The sequence below is a fragment of the Staurois parvus genome, unplaced genomic scaffold, assembly GCF_062004578.1.
Source record: "Staurois parvus isolate SC_StPar_1 unplaced genomic scaffold, SC_StPar_1.0 ptg000642l, whole genome shotgun sequence".
In the NCBI taxonomy this organism is placed as follows: domain Eukaryota; kingdom Metazoa; phylum Chordata; class Amphibia; order Anura; family Ranidae; genus Staurois; species Staurois parvus.
Genome location: NW_028318438.1, coordinates 291,536 through 309,276, shown reverse-complemented (window position 1 = coordinate 309,276; position 17,741 = coordinate 291,536). Strand labels below are relative to the sequence as shown.

The following is a 17,741-nucleotide window of genomic DNA, read 5'->3' as shown; positions in this document are numbered from 1 at the left end:
TAGCCTTTTGTATTTCAATGATTTTTATTAGTTTATAAACATTTGAAAAAAAACAGGAGCAACAAGACACGCCCACGCAGAGGCCAATTGCACATAAATGACAAAGACATTAGTATAACATCGACAGTAACTCAAACCAAAGGCAGCTATCCACCGCCACATCAAAAACAAACAGAAATAGAAAAGGAAGGAGGAGTACAAAAGGAAAAAGATGACAAGACCATGGCCGGGGTTTGGGAACACCAGTACCGAGCAACATCACAACCCCAGACTAGCCGGGGGGAGCGTGGGAAGGGCATATTGCAAGCACGACTCCCATATTTTAAAAAATTTACGCTGGGAGTCATCACAAATCCTCGACATGTGTTCATTAAGCATCATAGTGGTCATATGGTCCCGCATCCCCTGAAGAGAGAAAAATTGGCGCTTCCATGTCTGAGCAGTTGTTCTAGTTGCCGACAAAAACAAATAGGAAGCCAACTTCTGCTGGTGAGCCAAGAGGCCACGGTATGGGACAATGAAGCAGAGCGTACTGAGCATCCCGGCGTATGGGGAGATGGAACAAGGTAAAAAGGAGGCCAAACACACGAGACCAAAAACTAATCAGTCTTGGGCATGACCAACAGATATGCAATACATCACCACGATGGCCACAACCCCGAAAGCATCGATCACCGCAGGCAGGGTTTGCCTGGGCCAAATGAGCTGGAACCCAATACCAGCAAAACAACACCTTGTATGCCGCGTCCAGCGTGGTCGTATTAAAGGAACATTAAGCTATAAATGACCAGGTGTCAGGGCTCCGGGAATGACCAGAGGTGTGTGGACCGACACAGGGACACACAGACTTCAGGTATAACGTGTAAACAAGATAATTTATTAAGGAAAACACAAACATAAACGCAGTGCAACAAACCAAACCCAAAACTAACACAAGTACATACAACAAGGTGAAACATACCCAAACCTAAACTGATATACTGTATATATATGTATATATATATGGAGCACAACGTAGTCAGGCAGGCCGGGTCGGTAGCTAACGGGCAAACGGGGTAAGAGGAGTGAGCGGAAGAGTGGTCAGAAATAGCCGAGGTCAGGACAGGCGGAGTTCGTTCAGAGTCAGGATCAGGCAGGAAGCAGACATGATGCAGGTACAGGGGCTCATGGGAAACATACACCAAGGCACTGATCACAGGCCTGGTCCTGCTTAAATACACCTCCTGCAATCATCCTCAGGTGATGGCCTGACTGAGAGAAGTATGAATCGAGCGTCTGTTCAAAGCTGTGTAAAGAAGGGAAATAAGGCCCAGGGTGCCCGGACGCTGTTGACAAAGCTGTTCAGAGGCAGATTTCCAATACAGGAAAGCAGAAGTGCCCAGCAGTGAGGTCAGCCAATGCCGCAATTGAAGGTAATGAAAAATTCCGCCGGAGGTACATCCCGTGACTCCCGAAGAGAATTCCAGGTGGGGAAGGACCGAGAACTCAAAAAGTGGCGCACCTGCGAAAAACCATTGGCAAATCACCAAGAAAACACCCTTGGTTGATCTAAACCTGGTGGAAAAAGAGGGTACTTAACAGTTAGGAGCAAAGGTAGGAAAGGTGACATCAGGCCACTGGAGTAACATACTGAGTCCCACAGTTGTAAGCCATGGAGCAAAATCGGACTCAGTGCCACAGGGTACTGGGCAGGGTGAAGCCATAGAAGCGTCAATGTCGCAATAGGGGCACAATTAGGTAGTTATAGCAGGACCCAGAGAGGAACATCAGAGGAAGCATGCAACATAGACAGCGGGGCAATCTGGCTCGCCTGATAATACTTAGTTACATTAGGCACCCCAAGACCACCCTGGAGTCTATGAACAAAAAGCATATTTCTGGAGACTCTGGGGCGCTTATCGGCCCAGATAAAACGCATAATCATCACCTGTATCAAGATTTTTAGACTTTTAAACTTGTTGCCCATGGGAATATACTTTGCAGTGTTTGCATACAGTTTTTTTTAAAAACTTCCATTTCTGTGTTGTGTTCATTGATGCCAATATTCCCTCCCAGTCTAAGTCTTGGACAGCAGCTCTCAGCCTTGGAAAATTAGCTCTCTTAAAATTGAGTGTTTTTATTTTTCCCTGTTTACAGCTAACAATAAATGAAATCATGTTATGGTCACTGCTACCCAGATGTTCTTTTATATGGACATTCATAAAAAGCTCTGCATGGTTTGAGATTACCAGGTCCAGCAGAGCATTATTCCTAGTAGGGGCTTCTATGAACTGTACCATAAAATTGTCCTGTAGTAGGTTTAAGAACGTTTGCCCTTTAACTGTTCCTGCAGTACCATTACTCCAGTCAATTTCTGGGTAGTTAAAATCCCCCATTATTATCACTGTCCCAGCCCTTTCGATCTGTGCAAGGAGCTGAGTCTCCACCTCCTCATTAACACTGGGAGGCCTATAATAAACTCCAATGATTACCTTTGTAGTATGCACCCCCATGTGCAGTTCCACCCATAATACTTCAGTCTCATCACACTCTCAATCAACTAGGTCCTCTTTCACACTCGCTCTGAGATCACTTCTCACATAGAGACAGACACCACCACCTTTCCTATTTACCCCGTCTCTCTGAAAGAGAACATAGCCAGGAATATTAATGGCCCAGTCATGTGAAGAATGAAGCCAAGATTCAGCAATACCAATTAAATCCTAGTTCTCTTCATGCACCAAAGCTTCCAACTCACCGATTTTGCTTAGCAGACTTCTGGCGTTGGTGAACAAATACTTTAAGTTATTGATACCTTATTCACACATATTTTGCATATTTTTTATTTTCGTACAAATGGTACCAATTCCACCGGTTGTTTGTAACATGGGAACCGTCTTATCTGCCATAGCCTTCCCCCCCATCTTTCCCCATTCCTCCCACCAATAAGTACTGGGTCTGTGCACACAGCTGTGTAAACGTCTGCTGCGTATAGATCAGTAAAATGTTGTGAAGTATCTGTGTAGCTACTCAGTATTTTTACACATAAATCTGCACCGCGTTCTTCTGCACGTGTACATCTTAATATTCACAATTTCTATATAGTCCATTTCATTTCTGCATTTGTCCTGCCAGGAACGTCCACTTTTCATACGTCAGTAACGTGTGCAAGTGTCCTAAGGTGTTTGGGTGAGGTGGTGATCCGCTCGTTCAATCAGAGAATGTCTTGCATACATACTGGACATTTCCTGAATGGTGGAGGTGTGGGAGCAAAGGAGCCCCAGTGGTCAGTATACAGAATGCACGTTGCTTATCACCATATAGACCACTACCTCCCAGCAGCCCTCCCTCTGGATGCATGAAGGGTGGACCAAGGTTGACCACCATACACTTCCTTGAGTTCAGATTTATCATCTTTATTAATGACGTCATCATCCTGCGTCCTGGGCTCGCCGCCCCCCCCCCCCCACCCCCACGTGTGATGCGCGGTGTATGGCATTGGCTCTGTAGCGGAACTCTGATATCACGGGTCCGGGATCGGCCGCTGTTTGTCACTAACATGTCAGCAAAGAGGAAAGAGCCAGAGGGGAAGAGCGGAGGGCCGGAGGAGGAGGAAGAAGCAACGGGGGACGAGGCCGGGGAGCGCTATGTACGGCACCCACTAAGCGGAGAGTCGGTGTGAGCTTCGGGGAGGAACATTTCCGGGAGACCGAGTCCTATGTGGAGGATGGGCTGCGCAGAGTCCGGCCTTATTATTTCCACTTCGAGACTTACTGCAAGGGGCGCTGGGTGGGCAAGAGCCTGCTGGAGGTGTTCAGCTCGGAGTTCGCTCAGAGCCTGTGGAGTACTACAAGAGGGCGGCTCAGGCCGGGAGACTGCGGCTCAACCACGAGCTGCTCACCGATCTGAGCACCGTGCTCAAGGTGGGGAGCTGTACAGGGGGGTGCATTAACCACTGACCCTTCACATGTATGGGGATCTGTACAGGGGGGACGTGACCACTGACCCTTCACATGATGGGGATCTGTACAGGGGGTGCATGACCACTGACCCTTCACATGATGGGGATCTGTACAAGGGGGTGCATGACCACTGACCCTTCACATGATGGGGATCTGTACAAGGGGGTGCATGACCACTGACCCTTCACATGATGGGGATCTGTACAAGGGGGTGCATGACCACTGACCCTTCACATGATGGGGATCTGTACAAGGGGGTGCATGACCACTGACCCTTCACATGATGGGGATCTGTACAGGGGGGTGCATACCACTGACCCTTCACATGATGGGGATCTGTACAGGGGGGACGTGACCACTGACCCTTCACATGATGGGGATCTGTACAGGGGGGTGCATGACCACTGACCCTTCACATGATGGGGATCTGTACAAGGGGGTGCATGACCACTGACCCTTCACATGATGGGGATCTGTACAGGGGGAGGTGCATGGCCACTGACCCTTCACATAATGGGGATCTGTACAGGGGGGGGGGGGTGCATGACCACTGACCCTTCACATGATGGGGATCTGTACAGGGGGGGGGGGATGCATGACCACTGACCCTTCACATGATGGGGATCTGTACAGGGGGGGGGGATGCATGACCACTGACCCTTCACATGATGGCGATCTGTACAGGGGGGGGGGGGTGCATGACCACTGACCCTTCACATGATGGGGATCTGTACAGGGGGGGGGGGGGGGGGTGCATGACCACTGACCCTTCACATGATGGGGATCTGTACAGGGGGGGGGGGGGGGGTGCATGACCACTGACCCTTCACATGATGGGGATCTGTACGGGGGGGGGGGGGTGCATGACCACTGACCCTTCACATGATGGGGATCTGTACAGGGGGGGGTGCATGACCACTGACCCTTCACATGATGGGGATCTGTACGGGGGGGGGGGGGGGGTGCATGACCACTGACCCTTCACATGATGGGGATCTGTACGGGGGGGTGTGCATGACCACTGACCCTTCACATGATGGGGATCTGTACGGGGGGGTGTGCATGACCACTGACCCTTCACATGATGGGGATCTGTAGGGGGGGGGGGGGTGTGACCACTGACCGTTCACATGATGGGGATCTGTATGGGGGGGGACATGACCACTGCCCCTTCACATTATTATTATACAGAATTTATAAAGTGCCAATAGTTTGCTCAGCGCTGTACAATACAATGGGGGACAGAACAATACCAATACAATGCAAGACATGAGGGGATTGAGGGCCCTGCTCCTTGGAGCTTACAATCTAGGAGGGAGGGGATGGTGGCACAGGAGGAAATAGCTGTGGGGGATGGAGTGGTGGGAAGAGTGGAGGAGGTTGGCAAGTTAGCAGGGGGTGGGGTAGGCTTCCCTGAATAGATGGGTTTTCAGGGTGCGCCGAGAGGAGAGTAGGTGATAATCTGATGGGTTGGGGCAGGGAGTTCCAGAGGATGGGTGACACCCTGGAGAAGTCCTGGAGGTGGGCATGGGAGGAGGAGACCAGGGAACTAGAGAGAAGGAGGTCTTGTGAGGAGCGGAGTGTGCGTGCTGGGCGGTACTTGGATATTAGGTCAGTGATGTAGTTCGGGGCAGTATGGTGGACGGCTTTGTACGTCAGCGTTAGGATTTTGAATTTGATCCGTTGCGCAATCGGAAGCCAGTGGAGGGATTGGCGGAGACGGAGCGGTTGGAAAGGTGAATGAGTCTGGCAGCCGTATTCAGGATCGACTGAAGCGGGGATAGCCAGCGGCGAGGCAGGCCAGTGAGGAGGGAGTTGCAGTAGTCCAGTCGTGATATGATGAGGGAGTGGATGAGCTGTTTAGTGTTTTCTGGGGTTAGGAACGTGCGGATTTTGGCGATGTTGCGGAGGTGGAGTCTGCACGAGTTTGTTAAAGATTGGACTTGGGGCTGGAAGGATAGATTGGAGTCCAGAATGACACCAAGTACTCTGGCCTGCGGGGCGAGTTTGATGGTAGCATTGTTGGACGTGACAGAGAAGTCAATGGGGGGTGGTGTCCGGGCTGGGGGGAAGACAAGAAACTCGGTTTTGGAGAGGTTCAGTTTAAGGAAGTGGAGCGACATCCAGTCTGATATGTCGCTCAGTAGGTGTGTGATTCGGGCAGAGACCGAGGGGGTGAGGTGGGGGGTTAGAGATAGATTTGTGTGTCGTCGGCATAGAGGTGGTAGTTGAAGCCGTGAGAGTGTATGAGTCGGCCAAGGGAGGAGGTGTAGATGGAGAAGAGAAGGGGCCCAAGGACAGAGCCTTGAGGGACCCCAACAGAGAGGGGGAGTGAGGGGGAGGTGGTAGCATTATAGGTAACGCTGAAAGAGCGTTGTGACAGGTAGGATGAGAGCCAGGAGAGAGCAGAATCTCTGAGGCCGAGGGAGTGTAGTTTTTTGAGGAGGAGGGGGTGGTCGACTGTGTCGATGATGGGGATCTGTACGGGGGGGACTTGACCATTGACCGTTCACATGATGGGGATCTGTATGGGGGAGGCCATGACCAGTGACCTTTCACATGATGGGGATCTGTACAGGGGAGGGCATGACCAGTGACCTTTCACATGATGGGCATCTGTACAGGGGGGTGCATGACCACTGACCCTTCACATGATGGGGATCTGTACAGGGGGTGCATGACCACTGACCCTTCACATGATGGGGATCTGTACAGGGGGTGCATGACCACTGACCCTTCACATGATAGGGATCTGTACAGGGGGTGCATGACCATTGACCCTTCACATGATGGGGATCTGTACAGGGGTGTGCATGACCACTGACCCTTCACATGATGGGGATCTGTGCAGGGCAGACATGTCAACTGACCCTTCACATGATGGGGATCTGTACAGGGGGGTGCGTGACCACTGACCGTTCACTTGATGGGAATTTGTACAGGGGGGACGTGACCACTGACCGTTCACTTGATGGGGATCTGTACGGGGGGTCTTGACCAGTGACTGTTCACATGATGGGGATCTGTACCGGGAAGGGGGCATGACCAGTGACCCTTCACATGATGGGGATCTGTACAGGGGGGTGCATGACCACATGATGGGGATCTGTACAGGGGGGGGGTGCATGACCACTGACCCTTCACATGATGGAATCTGTACAGGGGGGGACGTGACCACTGACCCTTCACATGATGGGGATCTGTACTTGGGGGTGCATGACCACTGACCGTTCACATGATGGGGATCTGTACGGGGGGGGACATGTTCAGTGGGGCGGGGGCATGATTATCAGCCCTACACAGGGGAGATCTGTATAGGGGAACAAGACTACTGAACCTTCACAGTGGGTGGGGTGATCTGTACAGGGGACACGCTTACTAACTCTTCACAGGAGGGAATGACTACTGACCCTTCACAGGATGGGGGGGGGGGGACTGTACAGGGGGACATGGCTACTAACTCTTTACAGGGGAGATCTGTACAAGGAGTATACCAACCCTACAGAGGGGAGATCAGTAATGGGCAGCATGACTTCTAACCCTTCACAGAGTGGGTCTATACGGGTGAGACATGACTACTGACCCTTCACAGGGGTGAGGGGGATGGGGACTATACAGGTGAGGCATGACTACTGACCCTTCACATGATGGATGGTTGGGGGTAATCTGTACTGGGGCGACGTGACTACTAATCCTTCAGAGAGGAGATCTGTACAGGGGTGGCATTTGCTGATTACTTAACTATTGCCACTGTTTTAGCAAGTTAGGTATCCTTAAAGCGGAGTTCCACTCAAAAGTGGAAGCTCCGCTTATTTGCCTCCTCCCTCCACTGCCATATTTGGCACCTTTGGGGGGGCAGGGGGGAGCGGGTACCTGGTTTTTACAGGTACCCGCTCCCACTTCCGGCTCAGTTCACCGCAGCAAAGTGAGCCAGAAGTTTGGCCCCCTCCTTCCTCCTGCAGTCTCCTGGGAGCTTTCCAATTAGGAGGCGCAGCACAATTCGCGTGTGTGCAGTGGGCACCAGGCTGTGAAGCCGCAAGCTGTCACAGCCTAGTGCCCAAAATTTAGATTCCGGCTCTGGAGGAGAGAAGGGGAGAGCGGACGGCACGGGTGAGAACATCGCTGGACTCTGGGACATGTAAGTGTGTGTGTATTAAAAGTCAGCAACTACAGCTGCTGACTTTTAATAAACGTAAAAACGGCTGGAACTCTGCTTTAAAGCAATATTAAATCCTCAAAGATTAAGCTAATATATTGTGTTGTCTATGAGGGAAACGTTCTCTAATACATGACATAATTATCACGTCTCCATGTTTTACATTTTTTTTAAAAACTATGCTGGCTCTGTCTCTTATTTCCTAAGTGCAGCTTCCCCAAACGTCCTGTCAGGTGGGAGTATGCACTGTTTACCTAGTGAGAAGGGACAGCATGGATTCCAAATGCATCAGTCAGAAGGAAGGAGATGAAAATAGGGAAATGGCTTGCTTTGGGGCTGTGAGTACGAATGGACAGGGACAGTTTCAGGAGCGCGCATGCATGTATGGTGCCAAAGATCTCTGCAAAGGGAGATGTGCCACTTTACCCAGGAAGCGGGTCATACACTGAGGGGTCCAAGCAAAACAGGAAGGGCACATTAAATGATGAACCAGTGTTCAGAAAGAGGCTTTAAAGGTTAAGTTCAAATATAAACAAAAACAAATAAGTGTACGTTTTTTCTTTTTTGTCAGGTAAATGCATTTATTTATTAGGAGCCTGCAGAGCATTGCACCCATGATCAGATCATCGCACGTGCAGTGTCAGGCTCCTGTAGCCTCTCAATACAGTTGTCTGCCTGTACGTCCAATACAGACAAAGTTACTGAAGAGCAGAAAGATCAGTGAACTACAAGAGCGCTCATCTGTGCCTCTCAGTTCATTGAGAACTACAAGCCATCAGCTGCGGTGGCAGATGGGACTTGTAGTTCATTCATTCACAGAACTTTGAATAAATGATGCAGCTGTGTGGGTGGAGTCCTGTACAGTTGCACTGGTTTTTTATTGTGACAGCTGGTGTGGGGAGAGGATTTCCTGCCAGCTATCACAATGAGGGATCGGGGGGTGTGAGGCTGCTGCCTTTAATATCACTTTGTAGGACTAGTTTTTATTTGATGTACTGCCCAGCTTCCAATGAAAGTTATTGTAAGGCTCTTTTCTTTTCTCTGTAAAATAACAAACATGTCATACCTGCTCTGTGCATGAGTTTTGCTTTGAGCAGCCCCGATTCTCCTCTTCTTGGGTCCCCTGCCATCGCTCCTGGTCCCTCCCTCCTGCCAAGTGCTCTCTTGCCGCTGCTCTGTGTCCATCCACACACAGCTGTGGCTTGACCCCGCTCTTTCTTCACTGACTGTGATTGACAGTAGCGAGAGTCAATTGCTCCTGCTGCTGTCTTAGCCAACGAGGAGGGAATGACCTGGGACAGCTGAGGCTCTTATGCACACTGCTGGATTGAGATGGAGCTCCAGTAAATATTTGGGGGGCTGCTGCCAGGGTGGATTTGATTTAAATCAAACTGATTTAAATCAATAGTCAGTAAGGCTTGATTGAAATCCTAGTTTTCTACATAAAGACTAATTCTTGCTGGTATAACTTTAATATGCAAGTAGATGAAGATTTTTAGACTTTTCATATTAGTTTTTTTATCCCCAGTTTAATAGGTTAATCATTCATATTTGGACAACTTTTCTGTAGTACTTAGGAAGGAGAAAAATAATCATTACCTTAATAATAACAATTTAAATAGATTTATTCAACTGAAACAATAACATTCCAGCATATGTTATTTGCTTAAACAAACATCCATGTTTCTTAACTAATTTGGCTCAACAAAATATTTATATTTCAAGAAACTGTCAGCCCCTTCCTCCTCACACTTAGTTTCACTTTCTTCTTGTGCAGATCTATTCCACTCCAAACAATCAGAAACATATTGTTTCTATTCTATTCACTGAACTTCTTGAAATTTAGCACTGAAGGGGCTGATTCTGTATTTATAGGTTTGTAGAAGTTAGGATTAAGGTCTTTTTCTTAACTCTGTTCATGTTATAACATTTTTGCTGTGAAGAAGAGGCATGTGATCTCCGCTGAGTCAAATTCAGTTTTGAGAACTGCAAAAGTAAACCAAACATCTGTGATAATATCTTGTAGGCAGGGAAACTGCCCAATAATCTTACAAAAACCTCTGGAAGAGCGTGACATTGTGAATGGATTCATGGAATTTATTTACCAAAAAAATTAAACATATACAGCCTTATTCTACATAAATAAAAAACTAATCTTTATTTCATGATGGAATAACCTTTGGATGGTAATATATTTTCCTCAAAAAGCATTTTATTTACAAAAATCCGATTTAAATAAAAAAAAATCTGATTTAAATAAAAATAATCCGATTCAAATTAAAAAAATCGATTTATTTTTTTTTTTTATTTATTTTTTTTTTAAAAATCATTGATTTTTATCCACCCTGGCTGCTGCACACAGGAGGTTGTTACCTTCATGCATAGAATGTATGAAGGTAAATAATTTTCTGCCTTTACAACTGCTTTAAGCATCTCAATTGGTCTGTGTGCTAACAACTAACATGGACCTCGTGTGCAACTTTAGGTCACATGTTCTCATCATACGTCTATCTTTTCTATTTTTCTTTACTGCTTTATTATTGACCTTGGAGGCTTTTAGGTTAAATGTTATATGTAAAGAGTTAAATATGGTTTACCATTAATTGTGCACTCCTTATACACAATCTAATCACTTTGTGAAGCTTTGTTCACATTTAATTCCTCCCTCACCTGTGCATGTTCCTAGTTTTTAGAGTCTACTGATAAATTGCTTGTTGAGCTATTGGCAAGTTAACTGGCACTGCTATATTTGGCCTGATACATTCAGCCTGGGTTCACATTGATGCGGTTCGGCACATAGCATGTGATTCGCACAGGAACCGCACCGCATTCCTGTGCAAATCACATGCAAATTCTGTGCGGTGAGATTTGAGCCATACAAAATGTAATCGCACCGCATCTGCACCAGAAAGGTGAAGGACTTTTTTTTGGTCCACACTAGAATCGGAATGCATGGGTATTCCCGTTATTTTGATTTTTGGGTGTTGTTAATATAGCCGCAGAAACCACTGCGAACTCTGCACCACATCAGTGTGAACCCAGGCTCAAGCTTCCATAACCTCTGGTCATGAAAGGGTCAGCTGCTAATTTGTATGAAGTTGGCGGAATGAAATGTTTCATCTTACACTCATTTATTACATTTACTGATATACATACTGCATTATGTAATTGAAGATGAGAGGTATTGTGGATTGTTGTGTATTTGTATTCCTTTTGTTTTCTGTGGGTCATCAGCTTTTTTAACTTTTACTTCTTTGCATTCTTCTAGGATAATGATTTTATGAGGAACACTGTGCATCGTCATGAGCCTCCAGTAACTGCACAGCCTCTCCGTATTATAGCTGAAAATGATGAGCTTATAGCAGTGGATAAGCCATCGTCCCTTCCAGTGCATCCTTGTGGCCGCTTTAGACACAACACTGTCATTTTTATTTTGGGGAAGGAGCACAATCTGAAGGACCTTCACACCATCCACCGCCTGGATCGTATGACCTCGGGTGTGCTTATGTTTGCCAAAACTCTTGAAGTGTCTAAGAAAATGGATGAGCTAGTGCGAGGGAGACAGGTAAGGCAAAGGATTTCTTGGCCTCCCAGTGTTAATGAGGAGGTAGAGACTCAGCTCCTTGCACAGATCGAAAGGGCTGGGATAGTGATAATAATGGGGGATTTTAACTACCCAGAAATTGACTGGAGTAATGGTACTGCAGGAACAGTTAAAGGGCAAACATTTTTAAACCTACTACAGGACAATTTTATGGTACAGTTCACAGAAGCCCGTACTAGGAATAATGCTCTGCTGGACATGGTAATCTCAAACCATGCAGAGCTTATTACAAATGTTAATATAAAAGAACATCTGGGTAGCAGTGACCATAACATGATTTCATTTAGTGTTGGCTGTAAACAGCGAGCACATATGGGAAAAAAAACACCCAATTTTAAGAGAGCTAATTTTCCAAGGCTGAGAGCTGCTCTCCAAGACTTAGACTGGGAGGGAATATTGGCATAGTTGAACACAACACAGAAATGGGAGTTGTTCAAAAAGATTGTATGTGAACACACTGCATAAAATATTCCCATGGGAAACACGTTTAAAAGCCTAAAAATCAAACCTATGTGGCTTATGGCCAAAGTTAAAAAAAAGCTATAGATAATAAGAAAAGAGCTTTTATTAAGTATAAAAATGAAAGAATGCTATCATCGTTTAAACATTACAAAGAATATAGCCGAATATGCAAAAAGGAAATAAAGGCCGCAAAAATTGAAAACATGATAGATTGGAAAATATGGCAGAACCAACCTCCAAAAATTCTTCAACTATATAAATAGTAATAAGGTCCGGTCCAAGCATGTAGGCCCTTTACAAAATAATCTAGAGTGGGTGACTAGGGACAAAGAGAAGGCAAATTTATTAAATACCTTCTTCAGCTCTGTGTATACAAAGGAGCATGGGGTGCTCTTGTCCATAATGGGCATGGTATTGGCACAGCTCCAGATGATCCACATTGGCTCACAATTGATATGATCCAAAAATATTTTGATCGTATAAAGGTGAATAAAGCACCTGGACCGGATGGCATACACCCACGGGTCCTTAAAGAATTGAGCTCTGTCATTTCAAAGCCATGGTTTCTAATTTTTAGGGACTCTTTAATGACTGCCATAGTACCACTGGATTGGCGTAAGGCCAATGTGGTGCCAATATTTTAAAAGGGGTCAAAATCTTCATCAAGTAATTATAAACCTGTTAGTTTAACTTCTATAGTTGGGAAGATACTGGAGAGTTTAATAAAAGACTACATAGATGGGTTCTTGCTGGAAAAAAATATTTTAAGCGACAGACAGCATGGATACATGAAAGACAAGTTATCATACAAATCTAATTTTCTTTTATGAGGGGGTGAGCATTACCTTGGACAGAGGGGTGGCGGTAGACGTGGTATATTTGGATTTTGCAAAAGCGTTTGACACAGTTCCCCACACACAGCCAATGTGTAAGGTAAAGTCTACAGGCTTGGAAAAATCCATATGTAATTGGGTAGAAAACTGGCTAAAAAATCCTCTCTTGTATTAAAAGAGGTATAGACTCCAGAGAGAGAGATATCATTTCCCCTGTACAAATCATTAGTTAGACCTCATCTGGAATATGCAGTTCAGTTTTGGGCACCAACTCACAAAAAGACCATTGGGGAACTGGAGAAAGTACAGAGAAGGGCAACCAAACTGATACGAGGCATGGAGGAGCTCAGCTATGAGGAAAGATTAGAGGAACTGAATTTATTCTCTCTTGAGAAGAGGAGATTAAGGGGGGATATGATCAACATGTATAAATACATCAGTGGTTCATATAGTGAACTCGGTGTAGAGCTATTCATCCAGAGTTCATCACAGAGGACAAGGGGGCACTGTTTATGTCTGGAGGAAAATAAATGTAATCTCCAAACACGGAAAGGTTTCTTCACAGTGAGAGCTGTGAAAATGTGGAGTAGACTCCCTCAAGAGTTGGTTCTGGTCAGCTCAGTGGATTGCTTTAAAAAAGGTCTGGAATCTTTCTTAGATACACAGAATATAACTGGATACTAACATTTATAGGTAAAGTTGATCCAGGGAATATCCGATTGCCTCTTGGGGATCAGGATGGAATTTTTTTCAACTGTGGGTATAGGATTTTAACTTTTTTTTTTTTTTATGGTTGAACTGGATGGACTTTTGTCTTTTTTTCTGCCAGACTAATTATGTAATTTTTAAATTGATGACAGCAACATGTCTCAGAAAAGTTGGGACAGGGCCATGTTTACCGTGGAGACCAGTTGCTGGAGTTTTGGGAGATAAATGTTATCCCATTCTTGTCTGATATAGGATTCTAGTTGCTCAGCAGTTCTGGGTTTTCTTTGTCATGTTTTTCATTTCAAGATGTCCTAAATATTTTCAATTGGTGAAAGGTCTGGACTGCAGGCAGGCCAGTTGAGCACCCAGACTCTTCTACTACCACCACTACTACCACCACTACTACTACTACTACTACTACTACTAGATGCAGTATGCAGTTTAGCATTGTCCTGTTGAAATATGCAAGGCCATTCCTGAAGGACGTCATCTGGATAGGAGCATATGCTGCTCTAAAACCTGGGCATATCTTTCAGCAGTGTCGGTGCCTTTCCAGATGTGCAAGCTGCAAATTCCATACGCACTAATGCACCCCCATACCATCAGAGATGCAGGCTTTTGAAATGAGAGCTAATAAGCCATAAGGCCCCTCTCCTCTTTAGTCCGGAGGATGAGGCGCCCATGGTTGCCAAAAAGAAGAATGTCAAACTTCAATTCATCTAACCACAGAACAGATTTCTACTTTACAACAGACCATTTTAACCACTTGCCTTCCAGAGGATTTACCCCCCCTTCCTGACCAGGCCATATTTTGCTGTTCGGCACTGCGCTATTTCAACTGGTAATTGTATGGTCGTGCAATGCTGTACCCAAACGAAATTTATGTACTTTTTTCACACAAATAGAGCTTTATTTTGGTGGTATTTGATTACCTCTGCGGTTTTTATTTTATATATGTATATTAATTGGTTTGTGTGAAAGTTATAGCGTCTACAAACTATGGTATATATATTGGAATTTACGTAGCTTTTTACTTTAACTGCCTATCACATTTCTTGAGGTGCTAAAATGCCAGGGCAGTACAACACCCCAAGGGTTTTGCAGAGAGCCATGTTGAGTCCATGGAACTTTTTTTTATTTTTTGCCACAAATTTTTTGAATATGACAATTTTACTTTTTTGTTTTTTTTTACACAAAGTTGTCACTTTAATGATTTATTGCTCATAAATGCCTTGGGTATATGTGGAATAACACCCCAAAATACATTCTACTTCCGAGTATGGGGGTACCACATATGAGAGACTTTTTGGCAGCCTAGCTACATACAAGCACTAAATTCCAATGACCACCTCCAGGCTTCAAAGGGCATATTTCCTCATATCACTTCTCCACTACCTATCACAGTTTTGGAGGCTCTAAAATGCCAGGATAGTTCAAACATCCCCCCAAATGACCCCTTTTTGGAAGGTAGACACCCCAAGGAATTTGATAGGAGGCATGGTGAGTATTTTACAGATATAATTTTTGTCACAGGGTTTTGAAAAAGAGAAAAGAAAAAAATAATTTTTTTGTTTTTTATTCATTTTCCAAAAATCTGGCAACAAATGAGACATGCAAAACACTCCCCATTCCTCTTAACAAATACATTGGAGTGCCTACTTTCCAAAAAAAAAGGGTCATTTGGAGGGGTTGCTTCTACTATCCTGGCATTTCAGGGCCAACATTAGAAGCTTATGCCACACATCACCCACTCTTGAAGACCAAGCCTTTTCTGGCACTTTTTGTTCACATGAAAAAACTGTTTTTTTGCTAGAATATTACTTTGAACCCCCAAACATTATATATTTTAAAGCAGAGGCCCTAGAAATTAAAATCGTGGGTGTTGAAATTTTTTACATCACACAGTATTTTTACACAGCGATTTTTCAAACGCAAGTTTTTGAAAAAAAAAAATCCCAATCCATGTATTCTAATTGATTTATGTGAAAGTTATAGCGTCTACAAAAGGCAGTATACTTACTGGAAATTTTATGTATTTTATTTATACTACTAATGGCAGCGATCAGTGACTTATAGCAGGATTGTGGTGGACATTGTGACGCTGGGTGGGAACTAACTGCCACTGACCTCTCCAGTGACAGTGTATACAATATAGTGCTGATAAAAAGCACTGCCACTGTACTAATGACACTGGGCAGGAAGGGGTTGTCGGTATTTTTTTGTTTATACGCAAAAAATTAAAAATGCATAGGAGATCAAATACTACAGAAGGAAAGCTCTATTTTGTGGGGGCAAAAAAATCCTAAATTACATTTATGTACACCGTTGCATGACCGCACAATTGTCAGTTAAAGTAATGCAGCACTGTATCGCAGAAAATGGCCTTGTCAAGAAAGGGGGTAAATCCTCTGGAGGGCAAGTGGGTAAAGAACAGGGGATGAGTTTAATAATTTATTGGTATGTGACAGTATTTTAGAATCCAATATACACATTTGCACATAGCATACTCTAGCTCTGCTTCTTCCATATCTATTTCCATATTTGGCTTGATGGTTTAAATTTCAAAGATAGAAACTAATATTTTCAGTCTTTCTGATGGCACTTGCATGCTTTTCAGATCCACATTTACTGTTCTTTATCATTTGAACTGGTTAGATTGGTATTATGCTTGTGTTACTGAAACCCTTGATACTGTTAGAATTTCATGATCATTTTTTTTTTTTTTTTTTTTTTCCTATGTGATATTTTCAGGTGGAGAAGCAGTATGTATGCAGAGTGATTGGTGAATTTCCTGAAGAGCCGATCACTTGTGAAGAGCCAATACTGGTTGTTTCTTATAAGATTGGTGTATGCCGTGTAGATCCTAAAGGAAAACCTTCCAAAACTGTCTTTCAACGACTCAGTTACAATGGCAAGTCTAGTGCAGTAAAGTGTTTCCCTTACACTGGTCGTACTCATCAAATTAGAGTCCACCTGCAGTATTTGGGGTACCCTATTGTTAATGATCCAGTCTACAATACTGAAGCCTGGGGTCCCAGCAAGGGGAAGGGAGGTGACATCAACAAATCAAATGAGGAGCTGCTACATTCTTTAATAGAAGAGCATGCAGCAAAACAGAGCCTGGATATTCTGGATCTGTCAGAAGAAGATCTTCATCTATCTATGAAAAAAAAGGACAGTGAGGAATATGAACAATGCCTTCAGCCGATTTTAAGTGATCCCTTATCTTCTGAGGGAGATCAGTTGGGTACCAAAACAGACAAAAACACAGAAGCTAGTGTTACTATGACAGGTGATGTGCTGACAAAGAATTCAGAGCAAGACACTGATGGAAATGACAGTAGTAGTGTTGCAGAGGAAAACAGACAAGATTTAATAGACCCGCTGTGTGGAGAGTGTAAGATTGTAAGGCTTGACCCATCTCCAAAAGATCTTGTGATGTATCTGCATGCTCTGCGTTACAAGGGAGAAGATTTTGACTTTTCCACCGAATTACCAGAATGGGCAAAGGATGACTGGATGGAAGATTGAACTAAGAAAAAAAAAGGAATGTTTATCATTTCTAAAAAAAGGAATGTTTATCATGCCCTTCCCTCCTCCTTCCACTCCATCCCCCACAGCCATTTCCTCCTGTACCTCTACCCCCTCCCTCCTAGATTGTAAGCTCGAAAGAGTAGGGCCCTCTTACCCCTTGTGTGCTGTTTGATGTTACTGTACTGTTTCATGTATTGTCCCCCCTCTATTGTACAGCGCTGAGCAAACCCTTTGGCGCTATATAAACTCGATAAATAAATAAAATAAATAATAAATTTCATAGGTTAAAATAAAAATTTTATTTTTATAATACATTTATAACAACCTTTTATGAAGAATCACAAATGATTTAACATTAGTTTTGTTGTACAACCACTGTGCTCTGAGGTATTGGCTTCTGGTATGATTGTGTTTTTATTGCTACTTTTCAAAATGACACCCCTTATGTATGCAGCCTATCATTGCGCGTACCCTTACAAAGATTTACTTGGCAGTGTTCAGAT

The 17,741-nt window shown here is 44.6% G+C and overlaps 1 protein-coding gene across 1 annotated transcript; it reads left to right on the top strand.

Annotated features, from left to right (window-relative positions):
• Positions 1–3,319: 3,319 nt before the first annotated feature.
• RPUSD2 (RNA pseudouridine synthase domain containing 2) lies at positions 3,320–17,518 on the top strand. The gene is given in 5 exon segments (XM_089693940.1): positions 3,320–3,629; positions 3,632–3,805; positions 3,808–3,902; positions 11,366–11,662; positions 16,456–17,518. Coding segments are annotated over 5 exon segments (1,638 nt in total). The 5' UTR covers positions 3,320–3,337; the 3' UTR covers positions 17,236–17,518.
• The last annotated feature ends 223 nt before the right edge of the window (positions 17,519–17,741 follow it).